Below are 20,041 nucleotides of genomic sequence, written 5' to 3'. Positions count from 1 at the left end.
AATTAAGGGACAACATGGCCAGGCTACACATCGTTTCCACATGCAAGTCCATTAACACAGTGAGAGACGCTTGCTCTCTCGAATCATTTGATTATACTGTATAGGCATCTGATGCAGTACATCATGCGTACATTAACTAATACTCTAACAAAGGTTACTCAAGCTGGATAGGCGCATTTAGATTTGCCTGCAATTAGTCGAATGACTATTTTGCCATCATGGGTAAGACCCCAGCTAAACGTGATTGCCTTTTGCATTGCACAAAACAAAAATCAGTTTGAGGGTTTTTTTTTCCCACATGGGACGCCAAGATGAATTTAGAATTCTCGCCATGGGGCTGATTTTGATCTCGGTGAGACCGCCACAGACAAGCCATCAGTGGCGGTCATACTGACAGACAGCCCTTTGGTCCGACTGCCGCATTATGTTGCAGGCGGTCGGACCGAAACCATGGGAAGGGAAGACCGCCACCTCCGACAGGATCTACGATCTCGTCGGGCGGTGGTCAGAATCGTATCCCATTAATGGTGGCAGTGCCGAGGCAGGCACCACCATTGGGATAAAGATGTCCCTTTCAGATAGCATTTTCATGGCAGTCCAACTGCCATGAAAAGGCTGTCGGAAAAGGACTTGGGGGGGGGGGGGGGGGGCGGGTAGGGGGCTTCAAATGTCCCTCGTGGGCCCTGGGGGCATATGTAGTGCCACTGGAATCAAGCTATCCTGGCTGAAGAGGGGTGAAACCCCGAAACCGGTCCTAGGATGCTTGTTTCCGGTCCAGGGAGGACCTGGCTTGGCAGTTCGGGCTGGACTGTTCCCATGAGGCACAGATTCAAGACTGATTTGCATATGGCTGGGTTCAAACTGGAATGCATGGTGAGCAAAAAAACGATGGATTTAGGCCCAGATCTCTGTACTGGGGTGAATGTATGACATTGTTCTGCATTCTGTCCATCAACTGTTGTTTTTGCATTTGTCACCCCGAGTGGGACGGGTATGCTCAGACGTGAGTCCCGTGCTCTCCATGCCACTGGAATCAAGCTATCCTGACTGAAGAGGGGTGAAACCCCGAAACCGGTCCTAGGATGCTTGTTTCCGGTCCAGGGAGGACCTGGCTTGGCAGTTCGGGCTGGACTGTTCCCATGAGGCACAGGGTCAAGACTGATTTGCATATGGCTGGGTTCAAGCTGGAATGGCATGGTGAGCAAAAAAACAATGGATTTAGGCCCAGATCTCTGTACTGTGGTGAATGTATGACATTGTTCTGCATTCTGTCCATCAACTGTTGTTTTGGCATATGTAGTGCCCCCATGCACCACATGGTGCCTGGATGTTCACATAGTGCTCTTTTCCACTGCGGCTTGTGCTGAAGACCTTTTCCTAGGCTGCAGCGCAAGCTGCCGTGTTAAAGAGCACTTTTCAACCACCAGCACGGCGGTCGAATCATAATTCAGCAGTTGGACTGCCGACTGCTTGTCAAGCTGTCTCCTGACCGCCGCGACAGCGGTCGGTGGTCCGACTGCCGATATTGTAATCAGCCCCTATGTGTCTTACACTTAGCATGGTTCCCCCAGTTGAGGGGTGTAATGTGTGGGGAACTGTATTTGCTTCCTTCTACAACATTACTCATGGAACTCCTTCAATTGCTCTTTTGCCCGAAGTGTTAAAACAGATTTAAACTGAACATGGAGCAGTCCCCGCCCTAGACTTGGGGATTAAACTAATAGTCAATTTTGCCACAGTTAACTCAATATTTGGGGAGAGACCACTTCTCTGGTGATACGCCAACGGCTCGCTTTAGTTCCTATTGCAGATCAGGAACACGAGCTACTTAAAATAGTTTGGGAACCAGGCCTAATAAGCCACAAATTAAAAGCAAGTCAGAAGCCAAAAATACTGAGCAGGTACCTGAGTATCTTAAAAATGCTGGGATAAAACTAAAGAAATGACTAGAACTAAAACATTGACTTGATCTCCGCAATCATTGTATTCCGAAAAACAATACAATTCACATAACTGTGATAATATTAAACAGCCTGATAGTTATCAGTTTTCTGATGCACGTCCTTCTCGTTCCTTGAAGCTGTCAGAGAGAGGGGGACGAGGCGATGGCAGACAGGAGGAGTATATGAAACCAAAGGCGAACTCACAACGCACCTGTGAAGTCTATATGAAAAAATAACAGAAGCTTCCCAACAAAAAACACAGTTTAAAGAAGAAACTGGCAGGTATTTCCACTAAAAACGCCACAAATGCTCAGAACTATTCTTCAGAACAAGATATGGGTAAGAACTCTTATTGACAGCGCAGCAGAGGTCACAATGGTTCACCAGACTCTTCAAGAGTTTCTTGTGGCGAGACCTTCTGATGATTATGTGCAGGTGGAAACTCCAGATCAACGGCGTAGCCCTTCAGACAGAACTTAGGATCTTGGACATTCAAATTGAGGGTGAGATATTGCTAACTTTTAAAGTAATATTATGGCAGAATTTGACCACAGACTACGAGATTCTCTTGGCTGAGATTGATTGGGTCTGGAGTTTGTTAGAAATGTTTTACAAGGGAAGGATGTAATCATACCTTTCTTTTCTGTTCTTGTTCCAGAGGAGGTGAAAGCAGCATATGCTGCAGAATGGGCTCTTGAGCAAGCTCCAGCTTTCTATCATAATCTGGCGGGTTGGGACTAGCGACTCACCTTATGCTATAACTACAAGGTCCAGCCCGCAGGTTCAGGCACCATATCCTATCAAACATGAAGCTAAATGTGCAGTTAGGGAAATTCTATCTCAATTAGAATATCAAGCTGTGATTGAGCCTTGTGTCTCCCCTATCAATAATCAATTATTTCCTGTAATTAAACCAGATCATTCTTATTGTACTGTCTTAGACTATTGTCAATTAAATAGTCACATACAGACTTTTGTTGTACAAAATTCACACAGCACAGACTTAATAAATAATATAGATAATAAGAAATACAAAAACTACATTGGAAATTTCCAATGGATTTTTCTGTCAAAATATAGCACCGGAAGGCGGGAATTTAACCACTTTCTCAGCAATAGCAGCCCAACGAAGATTCTGGCAGTTCCCATAAGGATATTATAACAGTCCAAGTATGTTTTCAGCCTGTGTGATGTCAATTTTACAAGAAATTGACTGAGAAGCATTGTCTTACGTTGATAATATTTACATTACAGACATGGATTTAAACTCACATTTGGCCAGGGTGGATCGTATAATTCTAGGATTCGCTGACCAAGGATAGAAATGTAATTTTCCAAAATCTAAAATTGCCTTTCCCATAGGTCTATACTTGGGATATGTATTATCAAATGAAGGCAAAAGCCTAGCACCACATTATAGAAATGTGCTTTATTGCAACCATGACAAACATTTAAAAAGCTTCAATCGCTTTTAGGATTTTTACATTTTGTGAGAACATATACACCAGATTATGCACAACGGGTTAGACCATTGTACGTTCTAATTTGCCCAGATTTCTCCAATAAACATTGGACTTCTGAATATACAGATATTCTTCAGAATTTACAGGCAGACATGCTTGAATCGAAACACTTACATACTTGTGTTAACTCTACTAATTTAATGATCCGTATAATTGTGGGTTCTAGTGGTTACACATGTTTTATTTAATGAAGGAGAAACTGTACTGATTGCTTATAAATCGCAGTTATATTCCAATGCGGAAATACATTTTGCATAGACAGTACATTTTTGACTGCAGCTCAAACAGTTGTTTTGAAGAAATGTTTATGGGCACAAGGGAGACATAACTGTGGTGTCTTCTATTCTGGCCTTAAAGGCCGTCACAAAGGCCAGTGTCTCAAACGTGAAAGCCTTGCACCGGAATGTAACAAATACATTTGAATCCTACAACAGAACATATTATTTTGAATAGACAGACTTGAAGTATGTGCCTGCTTGAGCCACTCACATTCCATACATCACTTTAACGGATGGCACCTTTGTAATTTTTTCACACCACCAATATCCCAGATGCTATTTAACTCATTACATGACCGGTTGAAATGTTTCTCAAGGGGTTTAATGAGATATACTATTACAATAATGACTCACCTGTGTCACAGCAAATGACTGACTGAACTGGCCTTTGAACTAATATTCTGTCAATCTGCCAATACCATAGTTTTCCTCCAATACCATAGTTTTCCTCCAATACCATAGTTTTTCTATGCCCTTTCTTAGTCACTTCAGTGTTTTCACCATGCACGACGACTGCTTTGACTCCATTCAGGGTTTGCCCATGCACTATGTTTGGCAGTAGGATTGAAATTATTTTGCTTTGATGTTTCTATGTATAAAAACAAGTATCCTTTGTGATAAAACACACTAGTGGCATCGTTGTTTCTCCTTATATCAACCTCCATATTACAGAGCAATAGCCCCGCTCCCGCCATTCTTGTGTATGTGTACCACCATGAGTGCATGTTCTTATGCGCGTTTACCTAAGTGAACTAATCTCATATGTTTTGGCCAGATGCATGAATTAAATAAAACAAATAGAAATAAAGTAATATTACTTTACTCACTCAAAAATGCAATTCACAAACTCCAGCCAGAGACCTCCGCCTTGCATATCTTTTTTGTGTGGAGATCTCCGACCTTGTGGCAGAGATCTCTGCACACATGCAAACAAGATTTAGTAGTAAATGTAGAAGAAACAGGTCGGAGTGGTTGAAAAATGGGCAATAATTACTCCTAAATGAATGGGGTTAACGGTTTAAGGAGGTGCGTGCAAATACAAAACACACGCTCATAGAATAGCAAGACAATTGCAAATCACAAAATACACATTTAAATCTGCAACATTAGTAGTATTGATAAAAAGGGTTCAAATATACTCCAGATCAGCCTTGTAGTTTAGGCAAGCGCCATTCATGGCAAAGCACTATTACTGCAACAAACTCCCATAGAAATCAATCGAGGCAGGCCAGAACACATGGGGAACCATGTAAAAAAACAAAATACACTGAATAACATTTTGAATTAAACTTTGTTTACATTATTTTTTTCTATAAAACAATTTAAATGTTATTTTTTAATACAAGTAACAACATTTAAATAAACTATATTGCAAATGATAACTTATTAAAAAAAAGACATTAAAAATGCAATAGTAAACAACTAGGATTCGAAACAGTGATGCATTCAACACATCCGGAAGGAGAGTTACACCTGGTATATGTGTAAATCTACATTTGAGGAGAGGTATGCATGCAAACTTAAATGTGAGAATTGCCCCTGTATATTTTAGTCTTTTCATACAGCTAAGGCTAAGCCAAAACGTGCTATTAAAGCTTCATTTACACTGTTACGTGATTGCATGCATGTATCTCAGATGTTTATTGCGGCGTATATTTTGCATGTGTCTAACTCCCTCAATTATTTTAACAGACTGCTTCAGCGCTGTACTGTTCCCTCCACCCTTAAGTCACATTGCATTGCTGTACAGCCAACCATGGTCATACTCACCCCAGTTCCCTTGGGTAGCAAGCATATTCCCACTATGTTTGGCTGAACACTGCCAAAGAGACGTGAACACAATTGCCCCATATGACATAATGCAGCTCCGCCATGCCACAGTCTGCACTTTGTGAATGGACTTTATTTTATCTGGAGTAATTATGTTTTCAGCTTCAATAAAATGGCTTCTTTTTTAAACGCTTAGTATCAATCTTTAGTTCAAAAAACTTTGATTTACATTTAATTACTGACTTTGACTGATGTCAAGTGGCTTATGATAACCTTAGGAGAACCCCCACCCTCTAACGATTTCCCTCTAACTACAACAGAGACTTACCTGGAGTTGAAGACGAATCGAAACATGAAGGAGAGAACCATCAGAATGGTAGTGAGGTACAGCTTGAATTTCTCATACTCATCCTTATAGGCAAACCTGCAGGTAAGGGGAAAAAGCTATAGGTGAAACCCATAATCACTCACTCCTTCCGGAGTCTTCAGCTTTGCAGTGTCCGTTAGCCACAAAATGCATGATACTAGCTTCATGTACATATCAGTTAATATGCAAAGCCAGGCACTCACTTGAATGCCCCTATAGAGCCTCACTGTCCCCCTTAATTTCTTCTTGATCCAGGACAATAGTAAACTCTACTTTACATTCTGGTCGTATTCTGTTACTGATTTTCTACTCACCTTAACTAGGTTACACAAATCAGGTGGGCAACACCAAATGCATACACTCACATATTACCATACTATCACTGGGTACAGAAGCCGGATCCACTACCAGACATCATACATCTCCATCCAACATGCAACTTCTCCTCATTTAAAGGTATCCCATCAGTACTGCAACAAACACACCCATCCCTAGGACTAATCCCTATTTTAAGAGTCCAACATTCTTGTAACGGCTTGTGATTTTCATGCAAAGATAGTTTGATTGAATAATAAAATGTAATTATTTCTATTTAATTCTAATAAACTAAGCCAATTGTGTGTGTGAGAATTTAAGTGGCATTATACAAGCTAGACATCAAGATATATGTTTCTACTATGGTAGGTGTACATCTTAATTTACGGATTCATTTTTTTGAATTAACACTGAGCTGAAGATACGCTGATCCTATACCACTAACTAGCATAATCACGCACACTCGACATCACCTATCACCGCGAGAAATCAATACAGTGCGAACGACATTGGAAGCTTGGCACTGCATCAGCCAAAAGGCGGACAAAAACCCTATATATGCTCCAAACATGCCACTGGCTCATCACCCCGAGCTATCAGTCACACGAGAAAAAATAGCATGAAGATCCTACAACAAATAGGAATAACACGAATGGGTGATTTGTATCCAGATAGCACTTTCATCTCACTAGATGACTTATCCTATGTTAGTAATCAGACTTTGCTATTTAGATTTATTTATTACAGACTGAGGGCAGCGGTGCGGGAGCTGTACCCCACATTCCCGGCGGAGCCCCCAGCGCTAAAGCCATTGCAGATGTTAATGGCCACACCCACTCACACTAACGTTTTATTAAGACTGTATAAGCTTGTCCAAGCTGAAATAGGGACACAAACACATAAGGCTCGGGACAGCTGGAACAAACTCTTACACTCCCACTGACGGATGACGACGTCATGCTGTGCACTAACGACGCTTCTTACACCGAGTGGTAACCTCCGTATTATTCACTACAAATATATACATCAGGCCTACCACACTCCAGCCAAATTACATAAATATGGGCTATGGGAAGATGCGCGATGTAAGAGGTGTGGGGCTGACCAGGCAAACTTTGCGCACTTAGCGTGGAACTATGATAGGATAACTAAATATTGGGAATTGGTGACTCATCATCTGGGTATGATGATCTCAGCAACATTGCCATGTATACCGCAGTTATGCCTGTTAGGATACAACGCAGAGTGGCAATGAACTGGGACAGTAAACTAACTCCTACCTTGAGGAACTGGATGCAAGATGCTGCATACTGCAGAGACAATTTCGTATTATATGCTGAGGAGCTGCTGACTGTGTCGAAACCATCGGACATTTGGGAGCCTTTTACAGAATACCTACGTGATCACCCTACCTTACTCCAAGATAATTTCTGACTTATCTCTTACATTGTTTATAAGATGGTATTGTGCTGATGACCGCTCAACTGTGTAGTACTGGGTACTGAGATTTATAGATCCTCACGCTGTATAATGCCTGGAAAATTGTCCTAGATGTGATGGTTGTAAAGTACGTTTATCAGAAAATCAATAAAAAAAACTAAAAAAAACACTGAGCTGAAGATATGGTCGCTTTGCACTATTCTGAGTTAGTTCTCTTAATCAACTATTTTAACTGTATTGGCTAAGCAGAAATTGATGTTTAATCATCAGATTTGTTTCAATGGTTATGCTAAAGACCGGTTTTAAATATCCCTTCAGTACATTACCATGCATGTGGAAGAGCTAATAAAACAAGTAGCAGAAGAAGGCCAATTATCGCCTCTTGTTTTTCCACATACAAAGTAAACAAATAGGCCGTTGTTTAGCTTGTGGGATTAGACCCTATAAAAGTCCTGGGCACCGCCTGTTGGAGTAAGCTCTAGAAGTGGTCGTTTTTTCTGGTAAACCCATACAATGTGACTTATTTTTAAGGATTTAATGCACACTATTATCGATATTATTTGCATACAAATGTAATTGGCTCATTAAACCCTAAATAAATTACTTGGATGAGCCCTTTCGTCCTAAAATTGTAACAGTTTATTTTTCCATCTGATTTATTCCCTCTTTCTTTCAAGCTGTATATTAAGGGAACTGTTGCAAAACGAGTCATAGGACATTTAAAAGTCTGAATCTCTTTAGAAACCTATTCACAAGTTATTTATGGTATGCTTATGTTATGTTAAGGAGATTTATAAATTGCACTGCCACTCGGGATCTCTTCGTGTTCACCACAGATAATGAGCAAAGTGCATGGTGAGATAGAAATAAGCAATACATAGGATTTTGAAATGAGATCTGAGCCTGCATCAGTAACCAGGGCAGACATTTTAGAATAAAACAAGTGTGACTGGTCAGCTTTATTCTGAAGAGTATGCAGACAGTAAACAATGGCATGTAACACCATTACAGTAGTCTAGTCTGGACCTAATCAGGGCCACAATAGTAGTACGGCAGGCATCAAAACATCCAATGAAGATGTAGACATAACTTTTGTAACAAAAGTATAAGGATGAGACTTATCCTTATGTTTGGCATTGCTTTGAAGAGAGGCATCAATTTTTACCTCTAGAATCTCAACAGCTGTAAGTGGTTACGGCATAAGCCAACATCAGTAGGCCAAAGAGAAGGCATAACAAGAATCTCGGGCTTTTTGGTATTTAGTTTTAGTCAGTCGTGCCCAGTGATGTTGCATTAAAATATGTTATCAGATTTTAATTTGTAAAAGGAAGCCTGCCAGTGCCCAAAGCTCTGCTCAGAGGACCGCGACTGACACTATTAAATGTCAGGACGACCACATAGTCTTAAATCCACCTTGTGCCTCTTAATTCACTGCCAGACACTCCCTGCCCCTTATCTCACTCTTGCAGGATCTGCTTTCTCCCTTTGTGTCGGGGGTTCCGTCTTTCTCTTCATTAGTTTTTCTGATTTGTTTGTTTTTCCGCCTGTTGCTTTCGAGAAACGTATGTCGGAAAATAAGGGATGGTCCCCTAAAAAGAGTTCCTGCACCCCCACTGGCAATCACCAGCTCAAATTAAACACTGGTTCTAACTGACAGTTCCAGATAATTTATCTGAAAGAAAATGGGAATGCATCTAAACCACAGAGATTTGTGATACATACTTTTTTTCAAGTTTTGAATATTGAGAGTTTTGAACACCAGATTGTTTTATCAGCTGAAAACAGATTATCTTAAACCATTCGTCAAAACTAATATATTAAAAAAAAAATCTTTGTTTTTAGCCTTCTAGGCGGATCACTGAAAAAATTCTACTGGAACCATATTTTCATTGATTAGTTCTTTTATCGCTTAGCAGCTTTGAGCTGGCTTTATTCATATAGAGTCCCCAACCCTAGGAGGACCGCCTCAATCACACACAGCAAAATACCAGTTCCACTACAGGCATAAAGCAACAGCCATGAATATTTAGTAATAAAGCAACAAAACCATCCTCTTCTTCAGGAAGAAACTGAAAATGGATTTCTTCTAAACTCTGCACTAATTTCTATTCTGACGAGAAGCATCTAGACCACACTCAGCTTGCTGTGTTAGGCAATACAAGTCGTATCAAACAAAGCAATACACTCGAATTCTAATTAAAATGAACGCAAAATACTTGTCGGCACGCTGTCTTTGATGTCGCAATTTTCTTTCGGTGTTAGCCTTTCCACATTCCCCATTGTTGTACAGCACTCGTGTACGTTTTTCTCCTTTTTTAAGGACATAAAGCCTGAGTGGGATGTTTATAATTGCATTATTTTATCCTAAATTCAGATTCAATTGATCATAGCTATCTTCTGGTAGTCATTTTCTTTTCTGATGAGTGGATAACTGATATAATTCAATATAGATAAAAGCAATGTGATCGTGAACCAGATTAGAAATTCAAAAGGACAGATTGAAGGGGCAGCATTCCAGTCCTACTCTTCCACTACAGGCATGGAACAGTCACAGGCATGCATGTCAGTCGTGCTCCACAGGTCAGTAGGACAGAGATCGTGGCCTTTTATATAGCCATTTAAGCGAAATACCAAGCTTCAACTTTTGAACAGAGTTACCCATCCTGCTCTCCTGTCAATATCTGTTCCGTAAAGTTCATGACGTGCTTGTCTGTGTTCTCTTTACTTTATTAAACAGCTCCATGAGCAGGTATCTAGTCCCTCAAGCTTTTAAATCAGCAATTGTAAAGACACCAATAAAGAAACATTCCTTGTTTCAATATTTAGTTAAGCCTCTTGGGAAGCTGCCCCCTGTGCAAACACCAAAGTTATTGCAAATGTACTAAACTGTTGTCTTGGACATAGCAGTAAATTAGTAGGACATCAACAGAGTCGGACTGCTGTTCTAGCAGAACTTTCCCCTATTTTTACAATCACTGGTCACTCCATTCTCCTGTTTAGGCTGAAGAAAGGGAGGCTCACTGCCACCGCACTGGGATAACTTAAATTGTTTGGGCGACATGAGCCGCTCTGTACCTTTACCACAACTTAAAAAATATATATATATTTTATTAGCAATTTCAACCAGGAGTACAATACAGTCTGCACAGTGTGTACATCGCTTGCTATAATACACAGCTTTGGAATCAGCATTTATACAAATGCGCGCGCCGGAACTCCAATGACATCTCACCGGCATCCCCTGACCATGTGCGTTTCCAGCAGTAGTGTCTGTAACAACCTTTACCACTACTTCATACAGAGCTCAGGATGATTGGTTGTGTCTCGGGGATCAAAACTATGACTGTTGATACATAACATCTACATGCTGCCGCTGGCCAAATTGCTCCATCAGGCCAGGGTCCAGTTATAGACACAGCTGGTGAAACCCAGCTGGTCTTCGTTCCTTCTCAGACCCCTGGGACCAGCCCAGGAGATTTCTCTCAATTTTCTAAAACCTAACGCAGTTAAGGAACTCCTAATGATCAGGCATGCCACCTCCGGTTGGAACCAGGCTGTAGAGACCGCTTTGGTAGGCGGTCAACCAAAGCCTTGAAAATAGGAATATATTTTGGGCATTTTCTTAAATGCAGACTTAGCACTGGAAACCCGTGTGACTTGCTTCCAGCAGCAGTTTTTTTAAATTTTTTAAAGCAAATAATAACCTTAAAGAGGGTGATGCCCATTATCAACTCTGGTTATCCACATCTCTAATCAATGCCTTTCTACAGCTTAGACTAGATTTAGGCAACTTGGGGCCTGATTTAGAGTTTGGCGGATGTGTTACTCCGTCACAAATGTGAAGTCTGCTGTATTACGCGTCAATTACATTCTATGCCCCTTGTAATATAGAAGACGGAGTAGCCCGTCAGCTAACTCTAGATCAGGCCCTTGGTCTGCTTGGGTGCCCCCTGAAACGTCTGAAAACTGTATAGTCGGCTCAAAATGCTGCAGCACGACGACTCACAAGACCCTTAAAATATGAAATTCAGTAGCTTCCAGTACACAGCAGAATGGCCTCCAAAGTGATGGGTATCACCCTCTAGGCAATATATCAGTGTGCCCTGGATTACAAGACCCCTTACTTTAGATGGCACAGACAGCTACACGGATGCTCCATCCATTGCTTCTGCGCGTCCCACAACTAGAATTGCAATGTAACAGACAAAGAGGTCCTGTGTGCACGTTTCTGGATAGAACTCTCGTTAGAAATGATAAAGGAATGAAAAGGCTTAAAGTTCGTAGGGTATTGAAATGACGAAGGTCGACATCAAAAGTTTCAATGCAAAGTATTATTTATGTATGTCGGTATCTGACCAATACATAATACAAACAAATCAGCCGACACGTGTTTCGTCACACCGTGTGAAGATGTGACTCTTCAGGGCTGGGAAGGACATAAAGCAGAAACTCAAATGAGTAAAAAAGTATGTTACAAATTATAAAAACAAACCAAATACAAAAAATAAATACATACGCTGAATCAGCAAACGTTGAAAACGAATAATAATACAAGGTGCAACCTATGCGTACCAGAGTGAGCCAAAAGAGAGAGGAAAAACATGGAAGACAGAAATCATAGAACCGGGAAGGCACCATGGAGTAAATGGCATATCCTAGGCAAATTCATAGGTGAAAGAAGAAAGAGATAAGATAAAGACCCGATAGGCAGAGTATGTCAGTGAAAGGGTGCGAATTGTGTGAAATATACACTCAACTAGGTATATGTAAAGTCATAATCAACAAAATGCAATCGGTGGTTGACCAGGTGAACGCATTGAGTCAGTTGAAAGACAGAATAAAAAAGAGAATAAAGGCGGACAACAAAGCAACATGAAAGTAATGTCAAGAGCATGAGGAGGCAATAACCAGTAAAAATGTGATGTAAAACTTGAAATTCAGCACAAAAGCACTCAGGAAAGCGCTGTTCAGAAAACGATAACATGCAAATTTAAAGAAGTAGGAAGAAGCCGTTAAAAGAAATAATGGAGAAAAGCAAGAACATAATCACAAAGGCTTCAGGGATTCCGTATGTACAAAGGGTAGGCAAAGACATATGTAGAATAAATAATGAAAACAAGCAGGAGCATGGTGTCAAAAGAATAAGAGGTACAGCGAGCACAGTGACAACGTGATGCCTTAGGAATGGAGGAACCGGCATAGCATAATGACTGTTACAAACAAAGTAGAAAGTAAAAGCGAAATTACAGGATCACGAGATAAATACGGGTAAAATGGCTGTACAATCTATGGGAGCAAGAGCAGAGTCAGCCTAATGCTAAACTGGTGCGCACCCCCTATTTATACTTCCGGTTCCTTCACCGTGCTGTTCCCACAACCTGGAGAACGGTGGATCCTTCACTCTGCGATCCTCTGCATACCCGGTAAGCCCGGGTCTTCCATGTTTTTCCTCTCTCTTTTGGCTCACTCTGGTACGCACAGGTTGCACCTTGTATTATTATTCGTTTTCAACGTTTGCTGATTCAGCGTATGTATTTATTTTTTGTATTTGGTTTGTTTTTATAATTTGTAACATACTTTTTTACTCATTTGAGTTTCTGCTTTATGTCCTTCCCAGCCCTGAAGAGTCACATCTTCACACGGTGTGACGAAACACGTGTCGGCTGACTTGTTTGTATTATGTATTGGTCAGATACCGACATACATAAATAATACTTTGCATTGAAACTTTTGATGTCGACCTTCGTCATTTCAATACCCTACGAACTTTAAGCCTTTTCATTCCTTTATCATTTCTAACGAGAGTTCTATCCAGAAACGTGTGCACAGGACCCCTTTGTCTGGTTCCTTGAGTGGGTCATACCCACTTGTTCGCAGGGGCCTTTTCTGGGTTAGTACCCCTGACCTGTCAGCACCGTATACATTCTATTCTTTTGCTAATAACTACTCTTAGTGCACACGCTTGAGCGCCATCTTCCTTTATCCCTTGCTAACCCTTTCACTTAGTACTAGAATTGCAATGTAGTTGGTATTTATTTGTTGCAGCTGTGAAGGCCTGGAATGCACATTCAACAATCTTGCAGATGGAATCCAGTATGCTATAGGCCTCAATTACGTTACGTGCTAAAGTAACAAAAGCAGAACAACTGGCGTTGTAAAACTCGTGTACTTTAAACCTCATGTCTTTAGGAAAATAACAGATACAGGCTGTATATTATTCAGCGGAGATCTGAGTGTACGAAATAAACGTCACTGGTCTTCTGGCACTGCTCCACGTATGTTTCCTAGTTTCATCATGCAATCATAGAAGGAAAAGATGCGCAACTACTTCTCTGTAAGAGGAATACATTTGCCGAATTGCAGATAAAAATAAAAAATGAATCTGGTCTAGATAGCGATAGTTTTCTGTAAACACACCATTTAGGGGTTACTTGGAGTGTGGCCGATGTAGGGAGCCACCAAAACAAAGGATACCCTCCTGTTCCCGCGCTCCAGTTAGAAGTGTAGGGATCTGCTGGGCTTCTGACGGCCATCTCCCAGCATCAGGCCACAGTGATGACTGCCCTGACCCAGGGACACCGTGCCTGGATTCCCTGCCTAGGGCCCAGGGAAATCAATTAAAAATGTTCCAATGCACAGGGAGAAATGTCCCTCGGCGTAAGGGCCATTCATTTTTGTTTTTAACAAAACAAATTCCTGCTTTGAGAGTTTGTTGTTGAAAAACAAAAAAATGTGCTGATCACACGCAGCAAGCATTAAAATAGAGCACCAAGGTTCAAAAGGCCCTGCTCTCTTCATATACACAGCAACATTATAATATATATATATATATTATCTACTGGCGGTCGCCAGTAGATAGTTATAGTTAGGACCATGTTTCCATAGGAAATCCGCAACATTCTATTTGGAATAACTTTGGCGCCGGTTGATGAATCCTCGCGAAATTTTCAAAATAGGTGGGGCGCTCCGCTCCGACCCTGAAAGTTTCGGGGGAATTCGTCAAGCGGGGGCTGAGAAAAAAGGGGGGTCCCAAAACGCGTTTTCCCCATGCATTTTCCCCATAGGACCTTTAGTCCGAGCTACAGCCCGAACGGCTGAACAGAATTACTTGAAATTTGGCAGAGAGGTAGTCCTCAGGTCAGAGATGTGCCTTTTGCAGGTCTGGTGTAAATCTGTTCAGTAGGTCCTGAGAAAATAGCATTTAAATCAATATATATATCTGTAAGCGCGCTCCGTGCGCTTACGGTAAGCTTACCGTACGCGTACGGTGCCGTGCGCGAGCTCAATTCTGATTGGTGGTTACATGACTGTAAACATTCGAATCGGTCGAAATCAGAAAGTGTCGGCCGCCATTTTCTGTCTCACGCACTGAAAAACAAAGGTGGATAACGTGAAAAGGGGGCAACGAAGAGAGTTGCAGACCCCCTAGCGTTTGTCAGGGGGTCCACGAAGGACCAAAAAGTACGAAAAATACATTTAATAATTTTGTTTAAAAATCGCGGAGTGCGCGTACGGTAAGCTTACCGTACGCGCACGGCAAAAAAAAATAATACAAAAAAAAAAAAGAAATAACAATCACATTTATTAAATAAATTGAAGGACCCGCAAGGGAGAAAAAAAAATTGTTACTGTGTAAAAAAAGGCGAGGCGCGCACGGTATGAACTGCGCAACGTGGGCGCTCGGTGCGCGAAGCGCACCGTGCGCGCAGGGTGTGCGCACGGTGAAAAACCAGAAAAAAAAATAAAAAATAAATACATAACTTAGCATTTAAAAAACCGTACAAATTCACTGAAAAAACCATAGGTTTCACACACGTTATAGTTAGGAATTAGCATTTAAAAAACCTTGCAAATTCACTTAAAAAACCATAGGTTTCACACATGTTATAGTTAGCTGTACATTTCACTCGTAAAAAACCAATGAAATTCCACGTTATAGTTAGATCAGGTAACTATAACTTGCGCGACCGCAATCCACAATGTGTCATTTCAGATGTCATCATTGATGTGAAGAGTGATGTCACTGACCATGTCATGAGTGATGTAATATGTGACGTCATCAGCAGTTTATTGTGGGCGCGCAAGTTATAGTTACCTGATCTAACTAGAACGTGGAATTTCATTGGTTTTTTACGAGTGAAATGTACAGCTAACTATAACATGTGTGAAACCTATGGTTTTTTAAGTGAATATATATATATTTTTTTTTTCAAAAGGGCTCCATTTTACCGGGGCCTCCGACTCTGCAGGGCGGGCTTAGGTAACAGGAACGGAGATCCTGCTGGCATTGAGACAAGAAGAAATAAGCCCAACTCCGACTCACTGGCAGACTGACTTTATTCGTCTTTGCGTCACAGCACAAGAAACACTCCTTAAATCCCAACGTTTCGGCGCTTGATGCCTTGCTCACAGGTGAGTGTTATTGTGTGGTCAAGTGACCCATGGCCCAACTACAGGCTCCAGAATGCAACACATTCATATATCATAGCGTACACCGGCACTCAGTTCCTTTCAGCATAAATAGCGTATTGCTTGCCAGTGTCTCTAATAATAGTTCAAGATGCATGCTGTTCAAATAAAATGCCAAATGCAAAATTGTACTGTCTCGCTTGCATGATTTTGTCTGCCATGCGGAATTACCAGAAAGAGGAATGTCACTTTCATCTCCCTTTCTCCCTCGCGCACCAAATAACCTTGGAAATCCTTGTTCGGCTGGTGCGTCTGAAGAGCGAGTCATGCCCCTCAATTAATTTTTTCAAAAGGGCTCCATTTTACCGGGGCCTCCGACTCTGCAGGGCGGGCTTAGGTAACAGGAACGGAGATCCTGCTGGCATTGAGACAAGAAGAAATAAGCCCAACTCCGACTCACTGGCAGACTGACTTTATTCGTCTTTGCGTCACAGCACAAGAAACACTCCTTAAATCCCAACGTTTCGGCGCTTGATGCCTTGCTCACAGGTGAGTGTTATTGTGTGGTCAAGTGACCCATGGCCCCAACTACAGGCTCCAGAATGCAACACATTCATATATCATAGCGTACACCGGCACTCAGTTCCTTTCAGCATAAATAGCGTATTGCTTGCCAGTGTCTCTAATAATAGTTCAAGATGCATGCTGTTCAAATAAAATGCCAAATGCAAAATTGTACTGTCTCGCTTGCATGATTTTGTCTGCCATGCGGAATTACCAGAAAGAGGAATGTCACTTTCATCTCCCTTTCTCCCTCGCGCACCAAATAACCTTGGAAATCCTTGTTCGGCTGGTGCGTCTGAAGAGCGAGTCATGCCCCTCAATTAATTTTTTCAAAAGGGCTCCATTTTACCGGGGCCTCCGACTCTGCAGGGCGGGCTTAGGTAACAGGAACGGAGATCCTGCTGGCATTGAGACAAGAAGAAATAAGCCCAACTCCGACTCACTGGCAGACTGACTTTATTCGTCTTTGCGTCACAGCACAAGAAACACTCCTTAAATCCCAACGTTTCGGCGCTTGATGCCTTGCTCACAGGTGAGTGTTATTGTGTGGTCAAGTGACCCATGGCCCCAACTACAGGCTCCAGAATGCAACACATTCATATATCATAGCGTACACCGGCACTCAGTTCCTTTCAGCATAAATAGCGTATTGCTTGCCAGTGTCTCTAATAATAGTTCAAGATGCATGCTGTTCAAATAAAATGCCAAATGCAAAATTGTACTGTCTCGCTTGCATGATTTTGTCTGCCATGCGGAATTACCAGAAAGAGGAATGTCACTTTCATCTCCCTTTCTCCCTCGCGCACCAAATAACCTGTGAGCAAGGCATCAAGCGCCGAAACGTTGGGATTTAAGGAGTGTTTCTTGTGCTGTGACGCAAAGACGAATAAAGTCAGTCTGCCAGTGAGTCGGAGTTGGGCTTATTTCTTATATATATATATATATATATATATATATATATATATATATATATATACACACACATATATTATCTACTGGCGGTCGCCAGTAGATAGTTATAGTTAGGACCGTGTTTCCATAGGAAATCTCAAAATTCTATTTTGAATAACTTTGGCGCCGGTTGACAAATCTTCGCGAAATTTTCAAAATTAATGGGGCGCTCCGCTCAGCTCCTACCCTGAAAGTCTCGGGGTGATTCGTCAAGCGGAGGCCGAGAAAAAAGGGGGGTCCCAAAACACGTTTTCCCCATGCATTTTCCCATAGGACCTTTAGTCGAAGGTACAGCCCGAACGGCTGAACAGAATTACTTGTAATTTGGCAGAGAGGTAGTCCTCAGGTCAGGGAAGTGCCTTTTGCATATATGGAGTCAATCTGTTCAGTAGTTCCTGAGAAAATTGCATTTAAAAGCACATACATATCTATAGCCGCGCACCGTGCGCGCACCCTAACGTGCGCGAGCGTAATTCTGATTGGTTGTTACATGTCAGTCAATGTTCGAATCGGTCGAAATCAGGAAGTGTCTCCCGCCATTTTGTTTGTTTTCAGTGCGAGAGTGGAAAAGGAAGGTGGTGAACGTGAAAAGGGGGCAGGGTAGAGAGTTCCTGACCCCCTAGCCTTGGTCAGGGGGTCCCTGAAGAACCCCGAAGGCAGAAAAAAACATGTTTTGTTTTTTTTTTATCGCGGGGGTGCGCGCACCGTGAAAAACCATTAAAAAAAAAAAAGATTTTTAATACGTAGTTTATTGAAAAATAAATATATAAAAAAAATAATAAGACATACATAACTTAGCATTTAAAAAACCATACAAATTCACTGAAAAAACCATGGGTTTCACACACGTTAGTTAGGAATTAGCATTTAAAAAACCTTGCAAATTCACTTAAAAAACCATAGGTTTCACACATGTTATAGTTAGGTGGATATTTCACTCGTAAAAAACCAATGAAATTCCCCCGTTATAGTTAGTTGAGATAACTATAACTCGCGCGACCGCCACTCTATCACAAGGATGATGTCATCAGTGATGTCATGAGTGATGCCACTGACCATGTCATGAGTGATGTAATATGTGACGTCATCAGCAGAGGATTACGGGCGCGCGAGTTATAGTTATCTCAACTAACTATAACGGGGGAATATATATATATATATATATATATATATATATATATATATATATATATATATATATTACCTACTGGCGGTCGCCAGTAGGTAGTTATAGTTAGGACCACGTTTCCATAGGAAAACCTCAACATTCTATTTTGAATAACTTTGGCGCCGGTCGACGAATCCTCGCGAATTTCTCAAAATAGGTGGGGCGCTACGCTCCGCTCCTACCCTGAAAGTCTCGGGGGGATCCGTCAAGCGGGGGCTGAGATAAAAGGGGGGTCCCAAAACGCGTTTTCCCCATGCATTTTTCCATAGGACCTTTAGAACGAGCTACAGCCCGAACGGCTGAACAGAATTACTCAAAATTTGGCAGAGAGGTAGTCCCTAGGTCAAGGAAGTGCCTTTTGTAGGTTTGGTGTAAATCTGTTCAGTAGATTCTGAGAAAATAGCCTTTAAATCAATATATATATCTGAGCCCGCTTACGGTACGCTTACCGTACGCTTACGGTAAGCGTACGGCGGCGTGCGCGAGCGCGATTCTGATTGGCTGTTAGATCTTAGTAAACATTCGAATCGGCCGAAACCAGGAAGCGGCGGCCGCCATTTTGTGTATTTCACTCTGAAAAAAAAGAGTGAAAACAAGGAAAGGGGGCAATGAGGAGAGTTACAGACCCCCTAACATTTGTAAGGGGGTCAAAGAAGGACAGAAAAGTTCAAAGAAAACATTTATTGATTTTAAAAAAAATCGCGGGGTACGCGTACGGTAAGCTTACGGTAAGCTTACCGTACGCGTACGGTAGAAAAAAAAAATAAAAAAAGAAATGAAAATCAGATTTAAGAGTTTAGAAATTAGGGAGCTCTAAAAAGAGCTGTTGTGTTTATGAAGTCATTTTTTTAGTGGTACCTACAAGTAAGTACCGATGCAGAGTCTAAGGTTCAAGAGGAAGACTCTGTTCCCTTCATCATTGAAGTGCACACCATCTCCTCTATAAATGTCTTGCATGTCGTAACGCAAGTTGTTGTGGTAAATGGAACCCATACCATAGTCACGGAGGAAAGCAGAAACAGATTTGTTGACGTGCTTTCTTGCTTTGTCAATCTGTGGACAGAAATGATTGGACCAGTTCCATTTTTGCCTTTGGCATATGTTGGAAAACACAAAGGCAGTTTTAGGGAAAAGTGAAAACAGTTGTGCAAAGGTGTCCTTCATAAGCATTTCCAGACCTACCCCAGTCAAAGTGCCTAGGTCATTGCCACCACAGTGCACTATTATGAGGTCAGGGTGTTGGATTTGAATGAAGGATTTCACCAATGGCATCAATTGGTGCCACTTTAACCCTCTCTGACCAATCCATTTAA

At 41.6% G+C, this 20,041-nt stretch overlaps 1 protein-coding gene across 1 annotated transcript in view; it reads right to left on the bottom strand.

The window, feature by feature from the left end:
* Positions 1-20,041, bottom strand: part of TMEM120A (transmembrane protein 120A) — a 148,324-nt gene that overhangs the window by 38,256 nt on the left and 90,027 nt on the right. Inside the window, exon 5 of the mRNA XM_085649615.1 lies at positions 5,843-5,938. Within this exon, the coding sequence (XP_085505741.1) occupies positions 5,843-5,938 (96 nt within the window). The remainder of the gene's footprint in view (positions 1-5,842; positions 5,939-20,041) is intronic.

Source organism: Triturus cristatus, chromosome 3_2 (genome assembly GCF_964204655.1).
Source record: "Triturus cristatus chromosome 3_2, aTriCri1.1, whole genome shotgun sequence".
NCBI lineage: Eukaryota > Metazoa > Chordata > Amphibia > Caudata > Salamandridae > Triturus > Triturus cristatus.
This window is presented reverse-complemented; position numbering and strand designations above follow the sequence as displayed.